We start from the raw sequence: 14,245 nt of genomic DNA, 5'->3' as shown, positions 1-14,245 counted from the left end.
TTCTCTGCTCTGCGTTCCCCAATTCATTCTTTTGTTTCACTCGATTCTGGCACGTCAGCTTCGATTGGCAGCTGAGAAATGAAACACAAGTGGGGTGAGCGGGGCAGGGGGAGCCTCGAGTTCGTTGGCAACTCGGCGTTTGTTGGCACGCGGTCGATATTCAGTTAAGACACGCCAACACGCGATAGACGTACACCACTGCGTACAGTCGGCGAGATGCCGCAACCAAAGGAAACGATTGCAACGTCATTGAACGAGAAAGAAGAAAAAAAAAAAAAAAAAAAGAGGAGGGGGGAGGGGGAGGGAGGGGATCGTGCATATAAACATGGGAGTGTGACGTTTCAGCAGAGAGTGATGCCTCCTGCACGAACCATTTTCACGAAGGTCGACTCTGTCCCGACATATTCCGTTGGCCGTTTTCAAATAGTAAAAAACTATGCAGGCACATTATTAAACAAACAAACAAAAAAAAAAATTGTTGTTTGGCCTTTCTTTCTCTTTTTTTTTTTTTTCTGAAACTGGCTATAGAACGAAAGAGAATGAGGCAGAGGTATGTAGAAACTCGTTTCACTCGTCCCCACCGCACGTTTTCAAACCCCCCCCTCCCCTTCCCGAAAAAAAAAAAAAAAAAAAAAGAAAAAGAAGGGAAATTCTAAGTTTTTTTTTATCTATTTTTGTTGGCATAACCCGAATGACATAGATCGATATGACGTCAGGAACGCTTGATTCAGTGGATTCTTTTCTTTTTGTCACTCGGGATGGCTTGGGGGGGGGGGACTTTTTCCTCATACCGATCGCGGTGGGAAAGCGTCAATGACAAAAGTCAAAACGAAAAGATCGGGAAAAATAAGAAGCGGGACGACGGGGAGGAAAAAAAAAGGGGGAGCGCAACGCAACGAGACAATGAGAACTGAAACTGAAAATAAAATTTAAAAAAAAAAAAAAATTCAAAAATGTTTGGGCTGATTAAAAGAAAAAAAAAAAGGGGGTGGTGGTGAGGAAACAAAAAAAGGCACTGGATGATACATATAGAATATAACACGTAATACACTTAGCTTTTAAAAATCCGGGGATAATTATTTTTTTTTGTCTCATCCCCGGCAACAAACATCGTCCGCATTTTTGCTTCTCATTTCGACTAGTACAACGAGAACGCACACACACACACAACATAATTTTATTTTAATTTTTTTTTTTTTTTTCTTCTTAAACTGTACGAGACTCTTATTGGCCAGCATTTGTTTCACGACTCGCGTGACTGACTTTCTCGTACAGTTTGAGGGAAAAAAAAAAAAAAAAAAAGAAATAGAATTTTTTTTTTTTTTGACACGAAATATACCACCAATCGATATAATCGCAACACAAGAACCAGACGATACGTTCGATTTTGTTTTGTTTTGTTTTGTTTTTTTCAACATTTTTTGAATGTTTCTTTTTTTTTTTTCGCTTCAGGGATTTTTTTTTTTTCGTTTGAACTTCGCGCGGTGTGTACGAGAAACATTCAAATCATTTTCTACGTCGAAATAGTTGGGTAGGTTTTCACGGTGGGGCGGAGGGGTGGGGGGATGGGGTGGCATAGATGAAGTGAAGATGTTATTTTGCATCGAACCAGCCGCGTACTGTGTGTCATCTTCACACTTGCCGTCCGTTTCTTGTTTTTGCGTTTCATTTGAAAAGCGGATGGGCCAAGAAAGAAATGAAAGGGATTTTGTTTTTGTTTTTTGTTTTTTTTCGGGAGGAATCAAAATCAAAAAAAGGAGATGATTTCTAAACATGGCGCGATTTCATTATGTTAAAACAAAAATTTTTTAAAAAGACGGTCGTTTTCATCATTCAAATTTAACGGGCAGAGTAGAGAAAGAAAGAGAAAGGGAGAGTGCATCTTCGTAAAAAAGAATCACTTGATTCGACTTCAGCAATCAAAGTGTTGTTGGTCGCCTTCAACCGGTTAACTTTTTATATAAAGAAATAATCCATTAATCAAAAAAAAAAAAAAAAAAAAAAAAAAAAAGAAACACCACCCACGTTTGCTCTTCTCGAAAGTAAAAAAAACAAAAAAAAAAAAAAAAAAAAAAGACACGTTTTCTCTATTCCTAAAACATTCGTAGAAAAAAGATCGCTCCGTACTGGGTGGGGTAGTGGGTGGAGGGACCATCGTATCGGGATGGCCAACTCTCCTAGTAGGCCTAACTCTATTTCGCTGTATGTTTAATTAAAAAAAATAATAATAATAATAAAAATTGACACGTGTGTTTTTGTTGTCCCCCCAAAAAATGCTGGTGATGCAAAAGAATTATTCCTTAAAAAAAAAACAAAAAAAAAAAAAACATAATTTTTATTGCATCCGAGCTTCCTGCAGCTGGCTCTGAGCGGCGGCGTAGTGCGATAGAGGCAAGCCGGTGGAAGCGGCGGCAGCGGCGGCCGCGTTCTGAAGCGCTGGCGGCAGCGAGGCGTAGGTGAAAGCCGGTCCCAACCCATAATTGGCTGCTCCTATACAACACATCGTTTATAAGATATCCCAACATCACACAGACATAGAAAAACAAAAAAGAAAAAATCAAAAATATCTTCAACCCATCAGCATTCCTTTAACCAACGACATTATTAGTAGCTTTTAAACAAAGAAGAAAATAAATAAAAAAAAGGCAATGCATTATGTCATCAATCATCGCGTTTTAAATATAGATCTTTTTCTCAAACGTACCCGTCCCTAATAAAACAAAAATAATTCCGACGCATATTGTTTGGAAACTGACCTTTACGTGCGAAAAATGATCGTTCCAGTTTGTGGAGACGACGGGATGATTTGGGGGGGCACAGACAGTTTCGAAAACATTCCCAATATACAAACCCGAACGAGTAAAAAAAAAAAAAAATAATAATAATTCCTGTGCCGAGAACGGCCCCCCTGTTCATTTACTATTCACGGTGAGGAGGAAAAAAATAATTTATGCACATCGAAAAGCCGCAACATAAATTTTCTCCGGCAAAATAAAAGAATTAGTCCATGCGATATATTATAAATCACTTGAGTTGTGTGCTCCCGCGCGCTGTTCCGTGTGATGTTCTATACGGTTCCGAACGTTCTACACGCGTAGCTTTTGATTTATTTCGACAGATATATTCATTTTCCTATTCATTAGAAAATATCTCACACCTCCCCTACCCAACCCCACCTTCTTTAGTTTAAAGAACTGTGTTCTTTGAGTTATGCACTGCCTTGATACAAAAAACTATTGCTCCCTAAATATGGCCCGTGTGTTATGCCCCTCTCTATTGTAAAGTGTACATGGCCCACGGGCCGCTATAGTTAGCGTATCTATATTTATGACAGCGCGTCCGCTATGCGCCATGGAACTTTGATAAGCAAAAGAACCTCAGCCACGGGTGTCGACCACATCGAAATCAATCTTCATATTCCCTTCGCTTCCGCATCGATGGAAATGTTTCTTTACTTTCAACCGGACGCTCATCGATAACCTTTGCCTTTCAAAACACACAACAACAAAAATGAACGATATTATCAATGCGCTAGAAATAGACAAATAATTTTTTTTTTTTTTTTTTCTATTTCTAAATGGCCCCGTCTGGCGGAATTTTTTAACGCACGTAAAAAAAAAAAAAATGAATTAACAAAAAAAAAAATATATAATTTCTTACCGGCAGCAGCGGCGGCGGCGGCTGCGCTACCGAAGGGGAAAGATGCGTCGAATGCTCCGTTAGCGAATTGGCTGGCCGCGTAGGCCGCTGTCGGGTAGTCGTAGAATCCGGAGGCGACGGCGGCTGCGACGGCGGCAGAAGCCGCGGCCGAGTTCAGTCCGCCGGCTCCCCCTTGATGGTGAGACTGCGGATGGAGTTGCATCAAACCGGGCGGCGTCACAGCGTACGGCGATGGGTAGAGCAGCTGCGGTCCGACACTGAATTTCACCACAATCAATAAAAAAAAAAAAAAAACTTTAATCAATTTTTAATTCATATTTTTAGTTTAAAAAAACAAACAAACAAACAAATGCTATAAATTTAGACTCGTAGGCCTTCGGTAAAGTCCCTTATTTATTTCAGTTGTCGCGTTACGTAACAAAGAGTTTCGAGACGGATGGCATAATGAGAGGCCGTAGGGTCATATGGGTACGTTGGAATAGTAAAAAAAAAAAAAAAATCTACATAACGTCACCATCCTCGAGTTTCATTTTTAAAAAAGGAGCCCCTTCAAACCTTCAATTTTTTCTTTTTTTCGTCTTGTTGTTCTTGAAACGGAGACATAAAAGAAAACAAACAAAAGCATGTCAAGCAAGGAGTAGGGGTATGACTGGCCTATTAAGACGTCACCCCCTTTTTTAAAATAAAATAATAAATGCGAGTTTTATTTTTAGCTCGCATCGGTTTACACAGTCGCGCCAATCCCCCCCCCCCACACACACCACATTTACGAAAGAATTCAACGCGATTGCGAGATGATGCTCGTCTTTCCCGCAAGCCTAACAGCAATCACGTTCAATCACAGTCAGGTTTAGAAAGAGGCTGAGCCCGTTGTCAGGGAGGGGCTTTAAAGACAAGGGGATAGATTCAAAGGGGGGGGAGGGGGAGAGGTTGAGACGGCTTCGACTCGGCGAAAGTCAAAACAAATGAAGGGGAGCCACGAAAACTTGTGTTTTCTTTTTTTCTTCGGAAGTTTTGGCCCCGTCTTTCTCTTTCAGTCATCAGACAACAGCTTTGACACGCTTGTCACTCCAGCTGTTCATCCATTCAACACACAGAGATCGCGTGCGAGTCACGACCAGCCTCTCCATAAAAGACAACAGACGTCGAAAACTGTTCCAAAACGAACTCCCCACAAAAAAAACAAAAAAACAAACAAGTTATTTGAATTAATTTGCATATGTTAAATAAAGAAGGAGAAAAAAAAAAAAAAAAAGGAAACCGATTTCGAAGAAGAAAAAAAAAAAAGCCAAACATGAAATCGTACAGCGGTGGATAAAGCGACAGCTGGAACGACTGCCCGAAATCTTCTTTTGTCTCTTTTCTCCGTTTGGGTGCCCCGATTTCTATTTATATCTGAACTCTTTCTTTTTTTTTTTACAGACAAAAGACTGCGGTTCTCCCCCCCCCCCCCTTTCGTTGTCGACTCTCTCAACAGTTCCAGAGTTTGAGACTTCGTGTTTCTCGGTCTCTCTCTGGCCGTTTTAAAATTTGTATGTGTGTGCGTTCGTCGTCGTGTATTTATAAAAGAAAAGCCACGCCCTGCTTTCACACAGGCAGCGAAGATATCGATTCAACTTGTCACTACAAGTTCCCATAGCTCCTGTCAATTAGCCTATTGAAAAAGTTTTTTGGAGGGGGGTGTGGGGGGGGGGGCAGGGAGGAAGAGTTGATATGCATCGGTGGCATTAACTCGTCCAACATTCGAATTCCTACCAGGGATTTTCGATTATTAGCAAGCGCATGGAACACCCAAGACGTCCACCATCACAGGGGAAATAGGGCAAAAAAAAAACAAAAAAAAAAATGCTGAAATTTATTTCTATTCTTTTAACATTACGACTAATCGTTAACGATAATGGCAAGAGTGTAACTGCCGTTCTCCACACGATGTGCTGTGTTCCAGTTGGCTTCATTTTAATGGACAAATAACCAAGCTTCTTCACGAACGTTTTCCACACGAGATAAACTTTTCAATCAAGTTAAATTCCATTTTCTTATTTCAATGTAGAAAAATGTTGTTCCAAAAACTGACGTTTCCTTTCGAAACCCCAACCTCCCGGATATAAAAAAAAAAAAAAAAAAAAAAAAAAGGCCGAGAATGATCCCGGAGATGAGACGGGTCAGCACATCTACAATGACCAACATACGGAAGCCCCAATCTCTTTTTTGGCTTTCATTCCGAGAGTTACGTGTTACTAACGTGTGCCCACTGTACCATCTACAAATTTCTTTTTTAGACATCATCGATCAGACATACGCACCTGATTAGTTTGTCTCCCTTCCCTACCCCTCCTTCTTACACGATCCAATTTCTTCTTCTTCTTTTTTTTTTTTCTGATTCTCTGCGATGTGATTTTCTCTTTGTGATAAAGAATAATAAGATGGAAGAGACAGTGATACCGGGAATAAAAGAAGAAAAAAAAAAGGTCCATTCCATCATGGAGCACAACACAAAACACAAGAAACTAAAGCAAGAGGTTGAGACAAAAGCTTGTTCCGTCTATTCGCTGACGATGTCAGTTCCAGCCCTGGAGAATTCATCATTTCCTCTCTCCCCCCCCCCCCCCCCCCCTCCGTACTTGTGTGTTTGTTCCGCTTTCTTGTCCGGTTTTTTTTTTTTTTTTATTATTATTCCCACACATTGTGTAGTGGTGGGGGAGGAGGTAACAACTCAGACGCAATTCCCAGAAAAAGGGAATCGCCAAGTTCCAGATTGTACAAGTAAAAAATATATGTAAGGGAATCAAGAACAACTCCGTCAACGACACGAACGGACCGAAGAGGAAAAAAGGCCGGCCAGGATATTGAAAGAAAACAAAACAAAAAAAAAAAAACACATGAAATCTTATATATCGTTCCAGTTTTTTCGTGTCATGTCAGCAGTTTTCTCCCCCCCCCCCCCTTTACTTCCTCATTGCGATCTTCTCCAGTGAACGTTCCTTCTTTTTTCTGTATGTGTGTGTGTGTCATACGATCCAGCCAAATCGATCAGTTCCCGACAGCATCTGTTCCAGTCTCCCCCCCCCCCTTCTCTTTTTCTTTTCCGCCCCTCTCTCCAGCCGAACGCATATGGCCGATACAAGACCTCAGAGGCCTTGACACGAGTTCTCAAAAAGGGGGAAAAAAAAAAAAAAGGAGGCGGGGTAGGATAGAGAACAACAACATCGTACAATAGCGCGGATGCATCCGCTATCTAAGAGCCCCGGTTGCAATCGTGACATTCATAGTTGAACGATTGCCAAAAAAAACCAAACACAACAACAAAAAATGTGTTGGGTGGGTACGTTCGGTCGTTGGCCTTCATCACAGAAGACACAGGAAAGAGGAGGAGGTAAGTGGGGTAAGGCGAAAGTTGGACAACATCATCGTCCAAAAGAAAGAAAAAAAAAACCAAAAATTGCAATTGAACAAGTGAAAAAGATCGAGATTGAACAAGAAAAAAAAAAAAAAAAATCTGAAGCTTCGTGATTGGCTTTGGCCCAAGTCCCTTTCTCAATCTTCCCATTTTCGCAATGTAAAAACAAAAAGGGGGGGGGGGACGGGGGGATTGAGTATACCACCACACGCGATGGAATTAAAAATAAAAATGATAATCGTAATAAAGAAAACTGGCGGAAGAAATAAGAGAGTTATGTAGGTCGGGGGCAAAACTGAATTCCTGCGCTTATATAGTTGCTGGAATTGGGCGTCAAACGCACACACAAAAATGTGTGTGTAATCACATGAGGAACATTCCGATGCGACGCCGGTCTCTAACGAAAAAACGAAAGCGCACATTTTTTTTTTTTAAATACGAAATTCAGTAAGAATTTGTTTTTGTTTTGTTTTGTTCAAAAAAAAAAAAAAGGAGGCAAGAGTTGCCAGTGCAGCACGTCTGGAACTAAACGCTACATATGATGCGGACATATGAAAACCTTCGAAAAAAAAAAAAAAAAAAATGATTTCTTCCGCACTGATTCACACGAACCCAAAGTAAGAACAAAACGGAAATTCGGAATGAAACTTTTTTGATTTCCCTCGGGTAGCTGAAATGTCAACTGGAACACTCAGATTTGAAAAAAAAAAAATATAAATAAATAAAATAAATAAAATAAATCCCCCCTAAATAAAAAAAAAAAATTTAAAGTTATGTCAGAAAAAAAAAAAACATAATAAAGATGCGTCACCGCCGTCCGTTTTCGATGTTTCATCTCGACTTATATAACCGTGTGGATTGGGGGAGGGGGGGGGGTGCGCATTCGTCATCCTGTCTCTTAAAGTTAAAAGACCAGAAGAAGTTTGCCCCTTTTTTTTGTTGGTAATTCGCCTGCCGCCAAGCTTCTCTACATTCTTTTGCCGACTGGTTCCGCCTTCCGACTTTTGGAAGAACACACAGCGCACACACACACACACACACGCACACACACAGCACAAAAAAAAAAAAAAAAGAGAGAGGAAATGACAAAAGCTAAGTCGGGCTTAACATCCATCTAAAGATAGATGAGCAGGCAGGCATACACAGCAGCGGCAAGTCAGTGTGTATGTGTGTGTGTGTGTGTGTGTGTACAGCACAAAAAAAAAAGAAAGAAAAGAAAAAGAAACTCACGTTACTCGTCGCTCGGAAAAGTCAAGTCGAGTGAAACGAAAGCGGGACGGGCCAGCAGCGGACCGACAACGGCATCGCTATCACTACTCATCTCAAAAGAGATTGGAAAAGACAACCAAACGCCGCCATGTCTATCTCTTTCACGAAATAAATTTTTTTTGTTGTTTTTTTTTTTTTATTTTTTTTTACATTGTTGCCATTTTTTAAAAAACGCGATAGAACGAAATAGCCATTTAGAACAGAGCGACGTTTAAAAATAAAAATGCAAGTGCTCTTGTCATTATCAACCCTCTGTGCACACGCGCGTTATAAAAAGACAGGTGTTTACATAATAAGCCCCTCTGCGTGTGTGTGTCTCTACGTTCAAGTTTGGAAGAAGAAAAAAAAAACAACAATTTTAAAAAGAAAATGGTGCGGGAGGGTGGCAATAGCTATCACGTATACTTTTATTGCAACGCATTTACCACCCACTCTCTGTCCAGCCGTTATTCTTTTTTTGTGTGTGTGTGTGTGTGTGGTTCAGTTTTTAACATTATCCACACAACATTTTCTTTTTAAGTTGGCGTGAACGTTTGAAAAACGGATGTGGAACTCTTCCCCCCTTTTTTATCTATACTTTACTCGGCGGTGGGTATGTCTCGAACAAGTGTGTTACACATATGGCAAGAGAGATCTGCCCGCTCTAAAAACATGTTCGGCGTGAAATAGCGCAAAGCCATTCGGGGATGTACACACATAACGTTTATAAATTCATACATCCCATTTACTTCCGTTTTTGTTTATTTCAAAATCGCATTTCGTTTCATTGCGACGACGATTATCGCCATCTACGTGTCAACGCGTTCAACAAACAAACCCCTCCCCCCTCCCCAACGTCCATCAAACATATTCTCCATACGACAGTTAAACATTAGCGCATTTGTTTACGTCCCTCCTGTCTCATCTTATTATTTTACAGTTCAAAAGATAATGCTGACCCATTTTCTTCGAGCTGCGATGACGTCAGCATCTCGTTCACGAGGATGTGGGGGGGGGGGGGAATGGAGGGTTAACGAAGTTCTTTTCTGTGCGCTATGCCTACTGAACAAGGCTTCAGGGTGGGAAGGGCAACATTTTTTGCCACTCGACCGGCGTGTTCTAACGAGCACATACTCATTAGACGTGACGTCATCGACAGATGGAAACAAACAAGAGGGACAGAGGGCAAAAGTTGGTGGCAACCTGCCAAACTATACGCACGAAAAAAATGGTGCGGAGGGGTACGGTAAAATTTGAGGTACACGGCGAGCACATCTCCATCCACAATATTCCGAATTACAATCATATCGATTTACATATTTCAATGTAAACATTTGAGAATTAAAAAAAAAAAAAAAAAAGAAAGGAAAATTCGGCTGTCGGATTGACTTGGAAAGTGACGACGTTCAAACAGCTCACACACACACACACACACACACAAAAACAAGATGAAACCGACAGAGACAGGATAAAAAAAGACAGCTGGCTCGAGCGTGAATCTGTTGTGCATGGTCGACTCTTGATGGCAAAAGTAAGAAAAAAAAAAAAAAAAAATCCCAAACCCAACTTTCCCAAGCATTTCAAATGTGCCCCCTCTTTTCTTTTTCTATGTGAAAAGAAGACGAAAATGACAAGGGTGTCAACAGATTTTCTTCCCGTGACTGCGGGAAAACGACAAAAAAAAAACATCTCTAAATCCATGGGGGCATTAGATCCGGCCTGGCCCATATCCGGCTGGATGAAGAAGAAAATGTGTGGGCTCCAGTAATCCGGTTGTTCTTCATAGAACCGCGTGATATCTACCCCCCCCCTCTGCCACGCCTGTCGTTATTTGGGCTTTTAAAAATGTGGCAATAGACGCCGAGCCCAGTTTCCAATAACACGCAACGGCAAAGCCAAAAACAGTTGATAAACACACTGCCATTGCCCCGTCAAACGACATAAAAAGAAACAAAGAATCGAATAGTCCAGACGAGATGAAACTGGTTTTCGTAAAGCGTTTCAACGCAAAGTGAAAGCAATTCACGAACGATTCGAGTTTGAAATAATTAAAAAAAAAAATACATCACTTACCCGTATTGTCCTTGTCCGAAAAGAGCAGCTGGAAATCCGGCTCGCAAGGCGGCTGCCAAAGGGAATCCTGGACGCGGCAACATCAAACATAGAAAAACTGAGCCATTAAATCAAATTTAAATAGAACGACGAGAATCAAATCGATTAGAAAAACAATCGCTTATCCTCACCATCTCATTAACAAAAAAAAAAAAGTTCCTATGATAAATTGAATAACAAATGTCTTCTTTCACTACCGCCCCCTCCCCCCCGTTATGATAATACGAGTAAATGTTTACGCCGGGGCCTGTCGGGTGCTAACGCAAAGGACCCGTTGAAACGCACTGGCTATTGGAATTTTCTTTATTATTCATTTTTTCTTTAAAGGAGAAAAAAAAAAAAAAATGTAAAACGACCAACACTACGAAGCGTTAAGCAACGTTTACGTAACGCATCTTTAGCCAAGATATAGGGAGAAGGGAGGGGGGGGGGCCAAAAAAAAACAAGGGTGGTTTGTGCACGGTGTGTCCGATCTATTTGTACACGGTCGTGTATAAATAACCGGATAAACAGTCAAGCAAAAGTAGAAGGGCGTCACCAAACGATTCCTTTCAATGTATCCATTTAAAAAATGAAAAAGAAATTCAAATCCTCGCAAAAAAAAAAAAATAAAACTCAAAATCTCGAAAAATAAAAAAAAAAAAAATTAGAAAAACCAAAACTCAATAAATGTTTTAATCCCCAAATTAAAATGGTTAAATTAGGAAGGAAAAAAAAAATGATAAGAACTCGTACCTGCTTGGAGGTTGCCTCTGGGCTTGGCGCCCAAATAGGCCAGGTTGACGTTGGCCTTACGGCCGTCGATGATTGGATTGGCGTCTTTGCAGGCCCGTTCGGCTGCTAGTCGATCCGACATGGTCACCTATACTTTCGTACGCCAACAACAAGAACACCAGCCACAACGCAAAAGACACACCAATGAAATATTGTTTTGACAAAAAAAAACTTCATACACACACGACACGCAAAATCACACCACAACAGCGAAATGCCAACAGCAAAAATAAATAAATAAATAAAGTTTAATAATAAAACGAAACATGCCCCCGAACGTCATCGATATTTCGAACGATCCTTAAAAAGAGAAGACAAATAGATGGGAGGGGTCGCAAAACTAGTGACTATTGAAAAGGTTATGACGTCATCTATTATAGAGACACATGTGTGCCATCTGCGAACGAACATGTCACGAAACAAGTTCCCCCCCCCCTCTTTTTTTTTTTATTTCTTCACAATTTACAATTCCGGGAAGCCCCTCCACCATTTGATTTCGGCTCCTCGTCTACACACTTGAGCAAACAGATCCACCAACAAGTAGAACGTGACTGCGCTAAATTAAGTCATTTAACTCTACCATTCCGCAATTCTTCCCCCCCCCCACAAATAATAATCCTATTTGATCACGAAAAGAGACGGGCCTTCCAACATCGCCATATGGACACAGAATGAGGCCACAAAACACCCCGAAAACTGACAGCCTGTCACAGGTGCAGCACTACGATTCTAACCGACCCCCACCAAAACACATTCCCTAACAGCGCAACAAGGAAATGAAAAGAAGCTAAATGTTGTATTTTCTTTTGCACCCTCCCTCTAATCTTTTTAAACTTATTTAAATTAAAGAATTTAAAAAAAAAAAAAAAAAATTATCCGCGAAACAAATGAACAATCACAAATTTTGAATATGAAAAAAAGAAAGAAAACTTACGAATCCGTATCCGCGGGATTTGCCCGTCTGGCGATCGGTGATGACGACGGCCTCTTCGATTTCGCCGTAGACCTGAAAGTGTTCGCGCAGACTGGCGTCCGTCGTGTGATAAGGCAGGCCGCCGACAAAGATTTTCGTGAACGTCGTGTCTTTGATGGAGGCAGAAGCGGACGATGTGGACGATCCCGTCGAGCTACTGCTGGACGCTGAAGATGCCGTTCCGGCCATGGCCCCACTTAAACCCGAACTGCCGTTGCAACTGGTGCCGTTCGCGCACAGGCCGACAATCTCAAAGTCGTTGATGGACTGCTGCTGCTGCTGCTGCTGTTCAGGTGATGATGAGACATCAACATTCTCTCTCTCTCTCTCTCTCTCACTCAATGAACCGAAAACACTTGTGACGAAATTCGGATGGCCTCTTCGACTCGCTTATCAAAAATGCGCTCAAAATTTTAATATTTATCACAGTTTGTCGAACCCATCAAAATCGTTAAAAATAAGAAAATGATTGGAATTATTTGAATTCGTCGGGAATAAATATCCAGAATTTTAGAGGGGGATAAAAAAATTGAGGAGTCGAAAAAAAAAAAAACTTAAGGGCGACACAACTTCTTCCGAATGCGGATGGACGTCAGGGAAGTAGGGAAACGACTGAACTCGTCTTATTACTTTCGTCGCCGGAGTGCCGGTCGGTTCTGCCCCTTCTGCGCGCAACCGATTCTCTTCCCTTTTCTCAACTGCCTCTCTCATTCTCCCTGTTTTCGCATGGAACACACGACTTGAGAGAAAAAAAGAGGGGAATAATAGAACGGTGGTGTACGTAAATAAATAAAAAAAACGACAGTGGCGCCTCATACACGACGTTTCCAATTTTTCACGGTTTCAAAACTAACTTCTTTTTTTAGAAAATTGTGCTAAACTACGATTTATGCAAATCCCCAATCAACGCCTAAAATAGATACTAGAGCGTTTCGTGATTTTTACGATCGATATGAAAACTTACACCAATCAGGAAATAAAGATAATTCCCCCTAATATAATCGGGTGTAAATGCGGTAATCAAATGGGCAGAAACCCTACACTTGTCGTTACGCAGTTATCGATTTTGAAAAAGAAAGCAGAGACGAAAACGGGGGGGGGGGGGGGGTATCGAGTGTTGTTTGACGTATGTTTTGAACTCGTCATCGTTAACGAGCCTCGTCCAGTTCTTCTGGTCTGGTCCTTTTAGTTCCAATATTTTCTAAAACAAAAAAAAACAAAAAACAATTAAGATTTCTTTAAAAATAGGAAAAATGAGAATTACATTATACAGGAGCACGTAAATATGAGAGGTGTACGTATTTCAAAAAGGAAAAACTTATTCATTCGAGAAAACTATAGCCACATAACTTGCGTGACACGATGGATGCATATATAACATCCAATATCCCATCGGGAGTTGGATGACACACGACCGAGCCCCCCCCCCAGTAATAAGCACGAGGGGCTCAACTGCTATCTAGCACATCTAACAGAAGGTGGCCGCCATAGTTGAACCATCTATCGAAAAAAAAAAAGAATATTTATTACACGCTCGTTAACGTCATGAAACCATCATCGGGAGGCTAGCATTATTTACGATGAGACTAATGTTAGTTTCTTTTTTTTCTAGTCTCGGGATTTTTACGTTAGACATCGGTGCTTATTGCGGGTGCTTACAGAACAAATCCTAAACAAATGAATTTTATTTTTTTATGTGAAAAAAAAAATGTTTCTTCCATTTTCCTGTCACGTCATTGTCGCTTGTAAATCAACATGGCGTTTCATCATTCTTTCATCGTTACTAGCGACACTCATAAACACAAAAATGTAGAAAACAATTTTTAAATATTGCGTTAGAATTTAGCAATACCCAACGTAGTTGAAACACCCGACAAAAACAATTGAAATTCAATTAAAGTATCATACCTGAAATTGCACACTCACTCGAGAAATAAACGAACCACAATAGAACAAAAGATTTACACGTTACGTTCACAAAGCAGACCTAGTTTATATTGATGTTCAATCGGCTTAGACCAGATGTGGCGGTGCGCACATCGGCAAATGGACTGAACAAAATGGACGCCATTTGCCACGTG

At 40.8% G+C, this 14,245-nt stretch overlaps 1 protein-coding gene across 1 annotated transcript; it reads right to left on the bottom strand.

The window, feature by feature from the left end:
• Nucleotides 1–2,029: 2,029 nt before the first annotated feature.
• On the bottom strand, nucleotides 2,030–12,493 carry LOC130686892 (RNA-binding protein 38-like). The gene is given in 6 exon segments (XM_057510051.2): nucleotides 2,030–2,490; nucleotides 3,661–3,917; nucleotides 10,379–10,445; nucleotides 11,153–11,279; nucleotides 12,126–12,451; nucleotides 12,454–12,493. Coding segments are annotated over 6 exon segments (957 nt in total). The 5' UTR covers nucleotides 12,479–12,493; the 3' UTR covers nucleotides 2,030–2,335.
• Between the last annotated feature and the right edge of the window lie 1,752 nt (nucleotides 12,494–14,245).

This window comes from Daphnia carinata, chromosome 2 (genome assembly GCF_022539665.2).
Source record: "Daphnia carinata strain CSIRO-1 chromosome 2, CSIRO_AGI_Dcar_HiC_V3, whole genome shotgun sequence".
NCBI lineage: Eukaryota > Metazoa > Arthropoda > Branchiopoda > Diplostraca > Daphniidae > Daphnia > Daphnia carinata.
This window is presented reverse-complemented; position numbering and strand designations above follow the sequence as displayed.